This window comes from Schistocerca serialis, chromosome 11, assembly GCF_023864345.2.
Source record: "Schistocerca serialis cubense isolate TAMUIC-IGC-003099 chromosome 11, iqSchSeri2.2, whole genome shotgun sequence".
Lineage (NCBI taxonomy): Eukaryota > Metazoa > Arthropoda > Insecta > Orthoptera > Acrididae > Schistocerca > Schistocerca serialis.
In genome coordinates this window covers 205,046,505-205,064,501 of record NC_064648.1, presented here as the reverse complement: position 1 = coordinate 205,064,501, position 17,997 = coordinate 205,046,505, and the positions used below count along the sequence as shown (strand labels likewise).

The 17,997-nt window shown below is 37.9% G+C and overlaps 1 protein-coding gene across 1 annotated transcript in view; it reads left to right on the top strand.

Moving 5' to 3' along the window:
- LOC126426657 (activated Cdc42 kinase-like) overlaps nucleotides 1-17,997 on the top strand; it is a 386,532-nt gene that overhangs the window by 221,930 nt on the left and 146,605 nt on the right. The window contains exons 13-14 of the mRNA XM_050088543.1: nucleotides 15,550-15,659; nucleotides 17,182-17,385. Coding sequence (XP_049944500.1) covers nucleotides 15,550-15,659; nucleotides 17,182-17,385 — 314 coding nt within the window. The remainder of the gene's footprint in view (nucleotides 1-15,549; nucleotides 15,660-17,181; nucleotides 17,386-17,997) is intronic.

Below are 17,997 nucleotides of genomic sequence, written 5' to 3'. Positions count from 1 at the left end.
ACAATATCTTTGCCATATAGAGACAGCAGGAATATTTATTTATATGTGTAGGCCATTTAAAGACCTTACACAACTTACTTTTTATTATCAGATTGTGTCTGATATATTATACTCCATGCGCAGATAATTGGCTAGCCACATACCACACTCTGTTAAAGTCCTATAATGATCATTCTTCTAGTGCAGTAGCCTAACATTGAAGTGACCATAAGTTTCCACATATCAAGTAAATTGTTAATACATTTGCTAATTACATTGTCCTTCAGATATAACAGTCATATCGATACAAAGAAAACAGTTTGTACGATTTGGAAGTAATGCAGGTCACTGTCTGAGCCTATTGTCACCGTTCGCAGAATGCATTGTTGGAGATAAATGCATTTCATAAAGTTAGGTACCAGCTCACAGTCGACCATTACAATCTCAGACATGGATTTTCAGATAAAACTTGGCACCTTCCTGCTGCTTGTGATTTGTGCCAACTTGTCTGCAGTACATCAGGTCTTACTTGTAATATTTTTTACATTCACGATTAACTGAATAATGGAGAGAGGTTCTTCTGAGTGTGAACTTACAGATACAACAATAATTGCTATTGAATTCTTCTGTCTTATTTGCTAAAATATGTTATACTGTTTTAGTAACAATTTTTTTAACATAAAGTCTTAATTACTCTGAAACTAAATGAGGGCCGACATATTTCCATCCTTAGCTGTGGGGATACATCACTTATTTATATCTATTTTTGATCTACTTCATCTGAAGATTAGTAATTGGGTATATCTTTACATACGGAGATAATAGTATGAAAAGGATGTATTGCTACTCACCATATAGCAGAGATGTTGAGTTGCAGATAGGCACAACTAAAGACTGTCAAACAAGTAAGCTTTCGCAAACACAGGCTAATTAACCAGATGTTTCATTTAGTTGTATGGCTAGGGCCCCCCCTCAGGCAGGCTGTTCGCCGGGTGCCGGTCTTTCAATTTCATGCCACTTCGGCGTCCTGCAGTCGATGAGGATGATAGGATGATGGTGAGGACAGCACAACACCCAGTCTCTGGGCGGAGAAAATTCCCTGACCCAGCCGGGAATCGAACCCTGGCGCAGAGGATTGACAATCCATCACGCTGACCATTCAGCTACTGAGGGCGGACAATTAACCAGATGAATGTGAAGAATAATAATGTTGAGTTCTGTAAGCTGTGGGTTAATGAGATACTTGGTAAAGTACACTTTGTTATCTAAATAACACTATTGAAAATATTTGCAAAAAATAAATAAATAAAATAAAAATAATAATAAATAATAAAAATAATAATAAATAATAAAAATAATAATAATAAATAAAATAATAATAATAATAAATAAAATGCAGATAAATGCAGACTTTGCAAACAACAAATAGAAACAGTAGATCACATCACAAGCGGATGTACAGTACTAGCAAATACAGAATACCCCAGAAGACATGACAATGTAGCAAAAATAATACAACAGCTTGCCTTACAATATAAACTTATAAAACAACACGTTCCCACATACAAGTATGCACCACAAAATGTACTGGAGAATGATGAATACAAATTATACTGGAACAGAACCATTATAACAGATAAAACAACACCACATAACAAACCTGACATCATACTCACCAATAAAAAGAAGAAATTAACACAACTAATCGAAATATCCATACCCAATACAACAAATATACAAAAGAAAACAGGAGAAAAAATTGAAAAATACATCCAACTGGCTGAGGAAGTCAAGGATATGTGGCATCAGGATAAAGTTGACATTATACCGATTATACTATCAACAACAGGAGTCATACCACACAATATCCACCAGTACACCAACGCAATACAGCTACATCCAAACTTATATATACAACTACAGAAATCCGTAATTATTGATACATGTTCAATCACCCGAAAGTTCCTAAATGCAGTATAACATATACCGTACAGTTAAAAGGAAGTCACGCTTGATCAAGGTCCGCGTCACTTTCCATTTTTAACCAGACCTAAGGTCTGAGAAAGGAAAGAAGATAATAATAAAATAATAATAATAATAATAATAATAATAATAATAATAATTCCCATGGAGGCCCGGGAAAAGAATAGGCCTCCGGTATGTTCTGCCAGTTGTAAAAGGCGACAAAAAGAAGAAACCACTAATAGGGCTAACCCCCATTTTAGTGTGATTAGTTGGTTCAGGACAGAACTAATGAAGCCTCGGACAAGCGCCGTCATGGTCGGGGACGACGCTTGAACCCTATGCCCGCCCACAATGGTAACGACACTGCTAGCCAACTGGAAAATGATTTAAATCCAAATAGAGGTGTTTTGCAGGATATGCTTCCTGCAACCACTCTAGAAGGAAAACAAAGACAGAGGATGAGATGGTCAGATGAAGTTAATCGACACCTCATGTTCTGTTATTACCAAGCAACAAACCTAGGAACCAACACAACTGGATACAGATCACAAGTATACACAACATTTACTACCAGATACCCAGAATTAAAATTTTTAACAGAACAACGATTAGCTGATCAGATCCGTGTCATAATCAAAAATAATAGGATACCCCAGTCAGAATTAGAAAACATCAAACAACAAGTACAACGAATACTGGAACAAAATAATGTGCAATCAGAAGAAGAAGAAAATACAGTAATGGACTCAAACGTCGCAGAGCAAACAAACAAAGGACAACATGCATCAATTAAGCAATGAGAGGAAAACGAAATCTTAAGACAGCCACCAGAACAAGCACAAATAGAACACAAAGTGACACACATGTTAGATATAGAAGAAAAATTTCAGTTGACATATATTGAATACAAAGGCACAAATACAGACATTAGACCATTCTTGCATAGACCACCAAATAACCCACAAGTCAAAACAACAATAGAAACTATCAACACAATCATACACATCAAAATAAATGAAAACACAACTATGGAAGAGTTACAACTACTGGTTTATATAGGAGCACTCACTACACTAAATATACACACTAGGCAGAGATCAGAACCAACCAACACACAGAAGAAACCCACAAAACCAGCATGGCAACACAGGCTACAGATCAGAATAGAAAAACTGAGAAAAGAAATGTCAGAAAAAAAATGAAAAAGGTTAGGTAAAATCTCACAACAAGAAGCGATAGAGCAATTAGATGAAAAGAAGCAGAAATTACAAGCATTGGCCAAACAACTTAGAAGATACAAAAAAAGTGAAAATAGAAGGAAACAAAACCAAACATTCAACACAAACCAAAAGAAATTTTACCAGACAATAGATAACACACACATTAAAATAGACAATCCACCAAACAAAACAGACATGGAACACTTCTGGAGCAACATATGGTCAAACCCGGTACAACATAACAGGCAAGCACGGTGGATACAAGCAGAAACAGACACATACAAGATGATACCACAAATGCCTGAAGTGATAATTTTGCAACATGAAGTCACCCGAGCAATTAATTCTACTCACAATTGGAAAGCCCCTGGAAAAGATAAAATAGCAATTTTCTGGCTAAAGAAGTTCACCTCAACACACTCACATCTCACTAAATTATTTAACAGTTACATTGCCGACCCATACACATTCCCTGATACACTTACACATGGAATAACTTATCCGAAACCTAAAGATCAAGCAGACACAGCAAACCCAGCTAAATATCGCCCCATAACATGCCTACCAACAATATACAAAATATTAACTTCAGTCATTACACAGAAATTAATAACACATACAACACAGAACAAAATTATAAATGAAGAACAAAAAGGCTGTTGCAAAGGAGCACGAGGATGTAAAGAGCAACTGATGATAGATGCAAAGGTGACATATCAAGCTAAAACTAAACAAAGGTCACTACACTATGCATACATGGATTACCAAAAAGCTTTTGATAGTGTACCCCACTCATGGTTACTACAAATATTGGAAATATACAAAGTAGATCCTAAATTGATACAGTTCCTAAACATAGTAATGAAAAATTGCAAAACCACACTTAATATACAAACAAATTCAAATAACATCACATCACAGCCAATACAGATTAAGCGTGGAATATACCAAGGAGACTCATTAAGTCCTTTCTGGTTCTGCCTTGCTCTGAACCCACTATCCAACATGCTAAATAATACAAATTATGGATACAATATTACTGGAACATACCAACACAAAATCACACATTTGCTATACATGGATGATCTAAAACTACTGGCAGCAACAAATCAACAACTTAGCCAATTACTAAAGATAACAGAAGTATTCAGCAATGATATAAATATGGCTTTTGGAACAGACAAATGTAAGAAAAATAGCATTGTCAAGGGAAAACACACTAAACAAGAAGATTACATATTGGATAACCACAGCGACTGCATAGAAGCGATGGAAAAAACAGATGCCTATAAATATCTAGGATACAGACAAAAAATAGGAATAGATAATACAAATATTAAAGAAGAACTAAAAGAAAAATATAGACAAAGACTAACAAAAATACTGAAAACAGAATTGACAGCAAGAAACTAGACAAAAGCTATAAATACTTATGCTATACCAATATTGACCTACTCATTTGGACTAGTGAAATGGAGTAACACAGACCTAGAAGCACTCAACACACTTACACGATCACAGTGCCACAAATATAGAATACATCACATACATTCAGCAACAGAAAGATTCACATAAAGCAGAATGGAAGGAGGGAGGGGATTTATCGACATAAAAAACCGACATTATGGACAGGTAGACAATTTAAGAAAATTCTTTCTAGAACAAGCAGAAACTAGCAAAATACACAAAGCAATCACTCATATAAATACATCGGCTACACCACTGCAATTTCATAACCACTTCTACAACCCTCTAGATCACATAACATCAACAGATACGAAGAAAGTAAATTGGAAAAAGAAAACACTACATGGCAAGCACCCGTATCATCTAACACAGCCACACATCGATCAAAATGCATCCAACACATGGCTAAGAAAAGGCAATATATACAGTGAGATGGAAGGATTCATGATTGCAATACAGGATCAAACAATAAACACCAGATATTACAGCAAGCATATTATTAAAGATCCCAATACCACATCAGATAAATGTAGACTTTGCAAACAACAAATAGAAACAGTAGATCACATCACAAGTGGATGTACAATACTAGCAAATACAGAATACCCCAGAAGACATGACAATGTAGCAAAAATAATACATGAACAGCTTGTCTTACAACATAAACTTATGAAACAACACGTTCCCACATACAAGTATGCACCACAAAATGTACTGGAGAATGATGAATACAAATTATACTGGAACAGAACCATTATAACAGATAAAACAACAACACATAAGAAACCTGTGATCATACTCACCAATAAAAAGAAGAAATTAACACAACTAATCGAAATATCCATACCCAATACAACAAATACACAAAAGAAAACAGGAGAAAAAATTGAAAAATACATCCAACTGGCTGAGGAAGTCAAGGACATGTGGCATCAGGATAAAGCTGACATTATACCAATTATACTATCCACTACAGGAGTCATACCACACAATATCCACCAGTACATCAACGCAATACAGCTACATCCAAACTTATATATACTACTACAGAAATCCGTAATTATTGATACGTGTTCAATCACCCGAAAGTTCCTATATGCAATATAACATATACCGTACAGTTAAAAGGAAGTCACACTTGATCAAGGCCCGCGTCACTTTCCATTTTTAACCAGACCTAAGGTCTGAGAAAGGAAGGAAGATGATAATAATAATAATAAATAAATAAAATAATAAAAAACAAAAATAGAAGCACTGGTGCTGCTGCTCGCAGCGTAGTTTCAGGTCTCTGAGACTGCAGAAGTGTGTGTGTGTGTGTGTGTGTGTGTGTGTGTGTGTGTGTGTGTGTACTGCTGACAAAGGCCTTAATGGCCGGAAGCTATGATTGTGTGAATCTTTTTATTGTGCCTATCGCGGCTCAGTATCTCTGCTATATGGTGAGTAGCAACTTTCCATCTCTCGTATTGTATGAACTACTCCAAATGGTTTCCAAGATAGAACATATTTAATGTACATTGTTGTTTATTTTCTGTATTATTCAGTACATTGCCATTGTTTACAGTGAACCACAGTAGTGTAGAGGAAATTTGAGAAAACTGTCTGAAGTTGCTTGGCAAAAACTACCCGAGCTGCAGTGCATGAGATTTTGAAAATTCCAGCCCAAACTATTGGTCATAGAGAAAAAACGAATGCAACCTTTTTTTTTTTTTTTTTTTTTTTTTTTTTTTTTTTTTTTTAGAACATTTAATGTAGTTTAATTTTTTACTGTAGCATGTTTTTGTAGAAGCTGTGTTTCTCAAGTTATTCAAGAGAAACTTACAAAACTGACACTAAGGTTGTTCTCTCTCAAAAACCATCAGAGTAGGACATATCTCCACATAAAGTTTTCTGTTCAAAATCACCAATGCTATCACCCCTCAAAGTGTGTCTCTTTCCTCCTGACTCTCCCTGTATGTCTCTGATGTCCAGACTTGATGTAGGCCGTAGTTATGATCCTAATAATGAGAGAAAACTTCAGGCACAAAAATGAAGTTATTGTAAAGAAGTAGAAGAGATTTTTACAGGTAAACATATTACTAACTAATAATAAAAGTACTATTAGAAAAAAAAAACCAAGCGAGGTGGCGCAGCGGTTAGCACACTGGACTCGCATTCGGGAGGACGACGGTTCAATCCCGTCTCCGGCCATCCTGATTTAGGTTTTCCGTGATTTCCCTAAATCGTTTCAGGCGAATGCCGAGATGGTTCCTTTGAAAGGGCACGGCCGATTTCCTTCCCAATCCTTCCCTAACCCGAGCTTGCGCTCCGTCTCTAATGACCTCGTTGTCGACGGGACGTTAAACACTAACCACCACCACCACTATTAGAAAAAAAACAGTAATTACGAAAACAAACAGTGCTGTAATTGTGCCGACACCCATTTGTGTCAATGGTTAGAAATTATGGAAACGTATTTGTTTCTCGTGCTATAATGCTGAGTTAACAATAATAAAACTTTTTAAAAAGGTATTTAAGGGTTCTTCCAACTGCCAGCAACAAGTGATTATCAAGTGACAGTGTACTAATTGGTCATCAGAAGATATTGCGAGGGCTGTGTGTAAGGGGGAGGGGGGGGGCGGCAGAGATACGACTGAAACCCCATTTTAACTCCACCTCTAACACCAGTTGCTGCCAGTTTATTAAGGGGGATTTCATGGTAGACATTGCCAAGGACTTGAGACAGATCTAAATTGATTCCTGCTACACCCCCACCCCTCCTTCAAATATTTAATTATTCCTTGGGTGTAGTTTTTGACTGCAGTTTCTGTACTGCATTTGCATGAAAACCATGTTGATTCCAATTCCAGAGTTCATTGATCTCAAGGTAACTAGGGGCTCTCAAAGGCCCAATGATACTGACCGGCCACTGTGTCATCCTCAGTCCTTAGGCATCACCATATACAAATATGGAGGTGCCTGTGGCCAGCACAGCACCCTCCCAACTGTTGTCAGTTTTCCTGACTGGTGCCACTACTTCTCAATCAAGTAGCTCCTCGATCGGCCTCCCGAGGGCCGAGTGCACCCCTGTTGCCGACGTCACTCGGCAGATGGCAGATCCGGACAGAGCCCCACGGCACTTAACTTCAGTGGTCTGACGGGAACTAGTGTTACCACTGTGGCAAAGCCACTGGCTCTCAATTTCATCAGTTTCTCTCATATTTTGGAAAAATCGGAGAGAAGTGATACAGATGATAGTTTTCTATTTTTTGTCTGTCTCCATTTTTAAATAGTGGTCTTACTTTTGAGACCTTTAACCACTGTGGAGACACACCTTCACTAAAGGATAAATTTGCAATATGTGCTAAATCGTCTGCAACTTGCACTGCAGTCTTTACTGTTATCGAAACTAGTACTTCATCTACACTTGCTATCCGTTTTGGTTTTGAGCTCCTAGCCACGCTGATTACTTCCTGTTCATTTTGCTGTAATGTTCGTGCTATAGGCGGCCTGTATTATGATGATTTTTGCTTTGTGAATTTTAAGTTTAGTGAATGTGGTATATTAAAAAGTAGCTACTAATGTAGTTCGCCATTTCCTTCTTTTCTGTATTATAATTTTCACTATTTTTCAGTATTATTTCTTCCTCTTCTCAGATATTCTAGTTTCATTTCTTACATTCTCCCATAGAGTGGAAACTCCAGGTTGGAATATTAAAAACATAAGGTAAAGATAGATTGCTCCTGACCATAAAGAGTTCTACCTCTACATCCATACTCTGCAAGCCACCTGATGGTGTGTGGCGGAGGGAGTTGCAGATAAGCACAATGTTGTGCTTGTCTGCAACTCAGTGTGTCTTCTTTATGGTGACTAGCAACCTATCTTTTCCATATATTGTTCAATTTATACTTTTTTAAATTGTTGTCCAAGTTACTGATTTTAGCTCTTGTTCATCTCCTGTCTTCATCTTGGGTATCTTGCCAGTATCTCTTGAGTCCATCAGTCACTACCTCCTTTTTTCTTCTGGGAGAGCCTCCTTTGTCTTTTAAGTTCTTCTACCAGCTTAAAATCTGTGTAATTTTTCACCATTTGTCTAAATTCATTCCTAGCCATGATTTTCTCCTTTGCTATACTGATAATATTCAACATGCCCCTTAACTATTATGCTTTTAAATAAAGGCAGGTTTGTGAATCTTCAGGTTTTGGCAGCGCAAAGACTGTTCCATTAAGTTTCGGGTGTGCAGCCGCAAGAATTCTCCTTCTAATATTTCGGCTGTATAACGTTCAGCCATCTTCAGAGTGAGCCACAAGACTGCCGCTCCAGTGCTCGCTTCGTCGCTTTATACTGTTGTACCGCGCAACTGCGCATGCGGCCACAGATGCAAATGCGCCAGAGATGGTGGTCGGCGGCAGAGACGTGCATAATGCGCGAGTTGTATCTATGACTCTGCAGTCGATCTGTGTTGGCATATCGATATATCATTGTGAGCTGCACTGTGACGACGTCTTTGCAAGTTTATTAAAGCAAGTGCCGGATTCCATGATACCTACCCTAAAATAATTCTAAAAACCTGCTAAAAAAAATCTCATTTCTTTAAAATTATCTTGTGCATTTAGAATATTGCTTTGTTTCTTTGCATGGATAGCTATCTCAAATTCCTCTAGTAAGCGAGAGGCTAACGATGGCAGACCAATGCAATAAGGAAATAAGGCGCCCAATAGCATAGCGTTACCGTCAAGCACACGGCTGTAACCATGCCACAACACCTAGGCACGTCAGTCCACAACAGCTCCCGAGCCGGCACAGTGCGGCAGCATATTTGGTAGCTATAGGACGGCCATCGACTTGTGTCAACAACTTCAATAATAAGACGAGGACCCACAGTCCAATATACTTTTAATTCTGTTTTACTCTATGGACTTCCCAACTATTTGTGATGGTATTTTGTCTTTTTAGTCTGTTTAATTTCATGACATAGACTTTACAACCTTATGATGAGAGCAATGTCTCTTGAAACGCGTTGTTAAAATATATGTATAAGAATCGCAGTTGAATGCTAACAGTGATAACCAGTATAACGACAACTGCTACCTCGACTCCATAATGGATTATATTAAATCGCTATTGCTTATTTTTCCAATTCCAATACCTACATCTTTTAAATATGAAGTTCATGAAGTATGTGGTAATTAACACATACCTAATCATTATTTTTATGAAAAATGGATGTTGTCTTGTTTCTAATTATATATCACACAAAATGCCAGTCTTCATTGCAAATACAAATTTTTAATTACTGATATTTTATAAATAATCTTTATTAACAATTTTTTGTAAGATATTGATAATTATGAATCTCTATTTGCAATGAAAACTGGAATTTGGAGTGCAGTCTTTAATTAGATTTGTGCAGTATGTAAACAATAAAACATGCATTTTTCATGAAAATAATTGTTACACATGTGTTAATCATCATATATTTGTTGAAATTTATAATGATGTAGGTATTCGGGGAAGGAGAGAAAACCCTTAGGGTGATTTAAACTAGTGATCCTTTGATCACTGGATTTGCATTGTCCAGTGCTACCGAGTGAATTGTTGTGCCTGTCACAAAAAGCCTCCTACGTTTTCAGGAATTTAAGTTCCTGAAGTTCCTTGGAAAACTTTAAAGGTGATTTTTCTTGAGAATTTTTGAGAGTTGTATTGAACTGCCTTGGGATACTGATGTTTCAGTTCTGAACTTCATGTACCGTAAATATAAAAAATTAAAAATCCAGTTGCTGGGGAATGTCTTTGTGAGCCTAATACAGAAGTATGAAACAGTTTTAGATAAACAGGGTAGGGCTTTCAATCATGTGAATATCAGTGAGGCCATGTTGGAAGGAGGTTTGTTTATCAGACCAACAATTAAAAAATTGCTGATTGATGACACTTTCGATACTAAACTCATGAAAGAGTTGGATGCTTGCTCTTATTTCAAAGCCATTCTTTGTGGCTTTTTGGGCAACAGGAGGGAAGAGAATTATGTTTCCATTCTGACTGAATTTCTGGACAACTTCGAATGTCACTAAGAGTACACTTTTAAGACACACCTTGATTTTTCTCTGTCAAAATTAGTATATGATTAGCAATTGATTAGCAATGAACAGAATGTATGCTTCCACCAAGACATGTTTCTCATTGAACATCACTATCAAGGAGACCACAGCCCTTTAATAAGGAGTGTTTACTGCTGATTTTTGTTCTTAGAGACAGGCAAAGACATCTAATAAGGGAAAAGCATCAGTGTCCTGTTTTTAGCATAAGTTAGTTTATGTTAGAATAAGTAGTGTGTAAGCTTAGAGACCGATGACCTCAGCATTTTGGTTCCCCTGGAATTTTACCACCTACCTACCTGTACTGTACTGTACTGTTATGTGAATGTGTATTTGTGTGACATAAACATCACGTTATTGTCATCATCATCATAATCAACAGCAGCAGCCATTCCTTTCTGGCAATTTGTGGACACCACGCCAATAGAAATGTTCGTCTTTTGAAGCAAACCAATCAGACACCCAATTTTCGACTTCTTCATAGGAATCGAAGTGTTCCTCTGCCAATGTGTGTCCCATTGATAAAAACAAATGGTAGTCGGAAGGGGCCAAGTCTGGTGAATACGGCGGGTGGGGTAGCAGCTCCCAGCCGAGTGTTTTGATTGTATCCTGAACAAGTTTTGCTTTGTGTGCAGGTGCATTGTCGTGTAAAAAAATTACTTTGCCATGTCTTCTGGCTCATTCTGGTCTTTTTTCAATCAATGCATAGTTCAAGTTGATCATTTGTTGTCTGTAGCGATTAGTATTCACATTTTCACTTGGTTTTAGAAGCTCATGATACACCACACCTTTCTGATCCCACCAAACACAGAGCACTGTCTTCTTGCCAAATCGATCTGGTTTTGCAGTTGATGTTGATGGTTGTCCCGGATTAACCCGTGATTTTTCCCTTTTAGGAGTCTTAAAATAAATCCATTTTTCATCACCAGTAACAATTCGATGCAAAATTGATTTTCTTTCATGTCTTTGAAGCAAAATTTGACAAATGGTTTTTTTGGTTTTCCATCTGCCTTTCATTCGATTCATGTGGCACCCATTTTCCACACTTTTGGATCTTTCCCATTGCTTTCAAACGGTCAGAAATTGTTTGTTGTGCAACATTCAGCATTGCTGCTGTTTGGTTCTGACTCAAAGTATCATCTTCGTCCAATATTGCTTGCAATTCGGCGTCTTCGAACTTTTTTGGTGGTCTTCCATGTTCTTCATTTCTTACATCACAATCATTATTTCTGAACTGTTGAAACCAGCTTTTGCGTGTTGCTTCTGATAGAGCACGATCACCATATGCCTCAACAAGCATTCGATGCGACTCTGCAGCACTTTTTTTTCAAATGAAAACAAAAAAATTAATGCTTTCCACAAATCATCACTTTCTGGTACAAAATTCGACATTGTTAACACGATGAAAACATATGATGTTGTTTGTTCCATGACTTGATGTATACTAAATATCTTTGACAGATGTCATACCAACCAAACAAAAAAAAATTAAGGCTCGTTCACAACAAATGTACCCTATCAACACATTTGTATCTTAACACTCATTTCATACTGGTACACCTGGTAAACGATGTGGGCTCTCTTGACTCGTGAACCCAAATGTGCTCACAACTTTCTCTTCCATGAGGAACGAGCTTTGGTGATATTCAGCCATTTGATTCCATTGGTGTTCCTCGTGGTCTGCCTCTGTCTGCTGGACTATCTTTGTCCATTTGTTCTGGCGACATGGTCAGACCACTGCCATTTCGTAGCGGCTCTTCTCTCCAGGATATCTTTGCCATCTGTTCCTGATCTTATGTCTTCTACACTCATTTTGTCTTTCCTTGTAAAACCCAGCATAGAACTTTCCATGGTAAGTTTCCATCTTGTGTATTTGTGACGTGTTCAAGTCTAAAGCTGTAAGTCGAAATGGGAAGGAAACACTGATGGAAAAACTATTTTGGTTTTACTGCAGTGTTTGACCTGATGATAGTTGAATGTCTTCCAAATGATGGCCAATCTAGCTTTATGCTTTGAAAGATTTCCAAACTTGTCTCTCCCATCGCGTGTACGAGCTGGCTGAGATATATGCAGTCTCTGACAGTGTCCAGTAGTCTGTTTTTGGGTTGTATGTTCCCTTCTGTGTGCCATTTATTAGACACAATCTTTGCCTCGGAAAGGTTTACGTTCAGTTGCACTGTCTTACGTTCCGAGGCGAGATCTGAAACAGACATTTTCATTCGTTCGAACTCATTCACGAGTAGCTCCACATCGTCTGCAAATCTCAGGTTGTTAAGTGTCTTCTCTCTGATTTTAATTCCTCTTTCTTTCCAGTTCAGTTTTGATATGGCCACTTCGAGTACAGTAGAGAAAAGCATGGGTGAGGTGGGTACATGTTGGTTCACTTGTGTGTGAATTGGAAACTCATGAATTGGTTCTCTGACACTAACAAAAACTGTAAAATTTTTGTGTACAGGGTACAGGATTTTAATGTAAACCACTTCCACCTCTTGCTCAGCTAAGGTTTGCATGACAGCATGTGGACTAACTGAAACAAAGACCTTTTAAAAATTGACAAAAGCTATACATAGAATCATTTAGTGTTTGTTTGTTCTGCTTATCACTTCCTGGAGAACAAAAATATGGTATGTGTGCTGAAGCTGCTGCAGAATCCAGTCTGCCTGATGGGCTGAGCTGTATCAAAGATGGGACTTATGCAGTGTAACAACAATCTTGTAAAAACCTTGTACAAAGTGCAGATTAGGCTTGTGGATGATGAATTATTCTTTTATTGCAAGTTACTGTAGAAGGGAGGGGGGGGGGGGGGGAGGGGGAGAATCTGACAAAACATTCAGAGAATGTAGCAACTTAGACAGTGATATAGGAGTGCTGTTCTCAAGTTTATTGTTTATGCTGTTGCTATAGCAAGTATCAGTAATGTTGCTTCAGATGTGGTTCCTGAGAAGTTATTCAGCTCCATCAAATGTATTAAATTAATTTCTCTTAGCCAGTGATTGTACCAGCAGTGTGTATAACTTCTCTCTTTATTAAAATGTATAAAATTTGAATCTTTGTCAGTGTCATATACTTCATATACTCCTATAATATGCATATGGCTGTTTCCTATCTATACTCTTCTGTTTTGTGACTTTATAAAAATACCATTAATCACTTATTTTGCATTTATGCACTTCTGGAAGTAGACTGGTTAATAAGACAATAAATTGAAAACTCCTGGCAGATTTTTAGTTTTATGCTAGACCAGGACTTCAACCTGGAACCTTTGACTTTCGTGGGCAACTGCTTCACCGACTGAGCTGTCCAGCCACAACTCGTTGCTAGACCTCACAGTTTTACTTCCTCCAGCAACTCTCTTACCACTCGCAGTGGATAACTCTGTCAGTAGAGCAATTACCCACAGAGGCGAAAGTCACAGTTTCGAATCCCGATCTTTCACCATTTTAGTCTGCTAGGAAGTTTCGAATTGGTGCACCCTTCAGTGCAGACAGGAAAATCATTTTGTATGATAGTAAATTCTTCATATGTCATAACTTATTCATGTTTCACAAATAAAATATTTATTTTCAATTTTTTTTGCATTGTTAAACTTAAAAATACAAATGGGCTGTAGTTGTAATCCTCTTTAAAATGACAAATACTCTTTTGAGTCGAAATAAGAATTAAAAGACTAGTATCACATATTCAGTAAAAATTATTTTGAATGTTCTTTTCATGTGTTTTACAGTTACAGTCTATAAATTATGAGCCCAGGGAATGGGTCTCTTCCAATCCATTGTGGATAAGGGACATTGGCCGGTCAAATATTTACCGAGGCAAAATTGCCCAATAGCCATATGTTTCGAGAAGTTATTTTATTCAGACAACTAGTTTTGGAATCTCAATAATGCTATCTTCAGGCTCCTATGATCCATGTACAGGCAATCTGATTTATTAATACTTGCATATTGGAGCCACCAAATCTGGATTCCGTGAATTTGTTTTTGGGGTGTTTACTTCTACTCATCCAAGTATTCCTTGGATCAATATTTTCCATAATACCTTTCTTTTATTTTTCTCAAACTCTTCAGTTTCTCTTGTTTTGTTGAGGCCTGAATATACTTCACTTTTATAACAATGTTCTGTTCTTGAATTTCTCCTTTTACTGTGAGAGCATCTTTTTTTTTCTGTCCTTTACTAACTGATAAGCTATTTCTATTTTCTGGGCTCTGTTTTTGGTTTTTTGTTGTTTTTTTTTATTTTTATTTAGACCTTTCAGCTGTATTATTTCCCCTAATTACTTACTTTTATTCACTCTGTTGAGTCTACCATATGTTGCACTTACTTGGATTTTGGAGCATTTTTAATGTTCCGTTATGAATTCTGCTTTCACTGAAGAAATTTGTAACCTCGCCTTATCCGCCATCAGTTTGTTCCGTGGCTGTTTCGAAGTTTTCAGAAAATATTGCTAAATCATTTGCAAAGCCAGACAGTTCAGTTCGACATTTTAGTTTTTGTATCTCAATTTGATTTCTTGGATTCCTTCTTCTTGAAGTCTAACATTCCGTTCCCTTATTATACTTTTGAGAAAACAGCTGAACAGGATCGTGAAGAGGCCATCACATTGCTTTAAATTAGTTTTAATTTCAAATTGTTCTTAAGTTTCTCCATGGAATTTTGTTTTGGACTTGTTTCTGCCAGTGTTTTTTAATTATTGCCAAGCCTTTTTGTCTGCACAGAATTTAGAAATTATAATCGGTAAAATTAACTAAACATATTGTATGACCTAAATTTACCTTACGTCACTCTGGTGATAAAGGTGGCAGTGTGATAAACTGAAGTGTCACAGCAGTGTATAACGGTGTTGCAGACTGTGACGTGGCACCAAAGAGCAAGGTGCAGCTGGTGACGGACCACGAGTACCACGAGATCAGTGACGAGGAGAGCCTGCCGCCCCCGGCCGACAGCCCCTGCTTTGAGGTGAGAACGATGATGAAAGCTAATAAATAAGAAAATTATGTTTTTTGACAGATGTGAAAATTACCGAACTATCAGTTTAATAAGCCACAGCTGCAAAATACTAATGCGAATTCTTTACAGACGAATGGAAAAACTAGTAGAAGCTGACCTCTGGGAAGATCAGTTTGGATTCCGTAGAAGTGTAGGAACACGTGAGGCAATACTGACCCTATGACTTATTTTAGAAGCTAGATTAAGGAAAGGCAAACCTACGTTTCTAGGATTTGTAGACTTAGAGATAGCTTTTGACAGTGTTGACGAGAATACTCTCTTTCAAATTCTGAAGGTAGCAGGGGTAAAATACAGGGAGCGAAACGCTATTTACAATTTGTACAGAAACCAGAAGGCAGTTCTAAGAGTCGAGGAGCATGAAAGGGAAGCAGTGTTTGGGAAGGGAGTGAGACGGGGTTGTAGCCTCTCCCCAATGTTATTCAATCTGTATATTGAGCAAGCAGTAAAGGAAACAAAAGAAAAATTCGGAGTAGGTATTAAAATCCATGGAGAAGAAATGAAAACTTCGAGGTTTGCCGATGACATTGTAATTCTGTCAGAGACAGCAAAGGACTTGGAAGAGCAGTTGAACGGAATGGACAGTATCTTGGAAGGAGGATATAAGATGAACATCAACAAAAACAAAACGAGGATAATGGAATGTAGTCAAATTAAATCGGGTGATGCTGAGGGGATTAGATTAGGAAATCAGACACTTAAACTAGTAAAGGAGTTTTGCTATTTGGGGAGCAAAATAATTGATGATGGTCGAAGTAGAGAGAATATAAAATGTATACTGGCAATGGCAAGGAAAGTGTTTCTGAAGAAGAGAAATTTGTTAACATCAAGTATAGATTTAAGTGTCAGGAAGTCATTTCTGAAAGTATTTATATGAAGTGTAGCCATGTATGGAAGTGAAACATGGACGATAAATAGTTTGGACAAGAGGAGAATAGAAGCTTTCGAAATGTGGTGCTACAGAAGAATGCTGAACATTAGATGGGTAGATCACATAACTAATGAGGAGGTGTTGAATAGGATTGGGGATAAGAGAAGTTTGTGGCACAGCTTGACTAGAAGAAGGGATTGGTTGGTAGGATATGTTCTGAGGCATCAAGGGATTACCAGTTTAGTATTGGAGGGCAGCATGGAGGGTAAAAATCGTAGAGGGAGACCAAGAGATGAATACACTAAGCAGATGCAAAATGATATAGGTTGCAGTAGGTACTGGGAGATGAAGAAGCTTGCACAGGATAGAGTAGCATGGAGAGCAGCATCAAACCAGTCTCAGGACTGAAGGCCACAACAACAACAACAATGTTCTTCTTGAGACAGAATCCTCAGAATGCATCTAGTGTACAAGTAAACTGTAGTGAGGAAACAACCTCAGGGTGAAGTGTTGTTCATGATTTTGGTGTGTGGATACTTTTTTTAGAGTAAAGGGGCTCAACTTTTCCGCTCGGTGTAGCACGCCTTTCGTTGGCCACAGCAGAAGTCGTTTGACCTCGGGCCGAGCCTGCTGGATGAGATGGAGTCGATGATCCGCGGACTCGGCAGCTCCGGCTCCGGCGCCGGCTCTGGCGCATCCACGCCACCCCCGCCCTCCCCACTGGACGAGACGACCAACGTCCGCAACGAGCTGCGCGAGATTGCCGCCAAGGTCACGTCGACCACCGGCCGCAAGAAGCAGGCTACGGTAAATTGAATAATGATTTATTTGCCTCGTTACATACACTTATTAATTGACTGAGGATACATGGGACATATAAACAATTAGTAATAATAAAATTATAACTAATGAGATGGAGCTGCTGGCCGGTGTGGCCGAGCGGTTCTAGGCGCTTCAGTCTTGAACCGCACTACTGCTACGGTCACAGGTTGGAATCGTGCCTCGGGCATGGATGTGTGTGTCCTTAGGTTAGTTAGGTTTAAGTAGTTCTAGGGGACTGATGACCTCAGATGTTAAGTCCCATAGTGCTCAGAGCCATTTGAACCATTTTTGAGATGGAGAAGTATTCTAAAGTTCGTATTTTTTCTTGTCAATAATATATTTACATACTGCTGCTAATGATGGGTGACATCCTGCTTAAATTATCAGATTGTCTTTATCAACTGCTTCACTGTGTAGTAACATTTCTGTGTCAGAGTATCATGTAGATTGTTTTTCACCTCCAGCTTCATGTTTTTAGAATGTTCTTACCCGTAAGCCTGTTGAATATTTTCATTCTGATGGTTGGAGCACCTGATTATAGTCAGTGAATGGGAAGCATAAAATTGTCTGTCTCTTGCATTATTCAAATGATTCTGG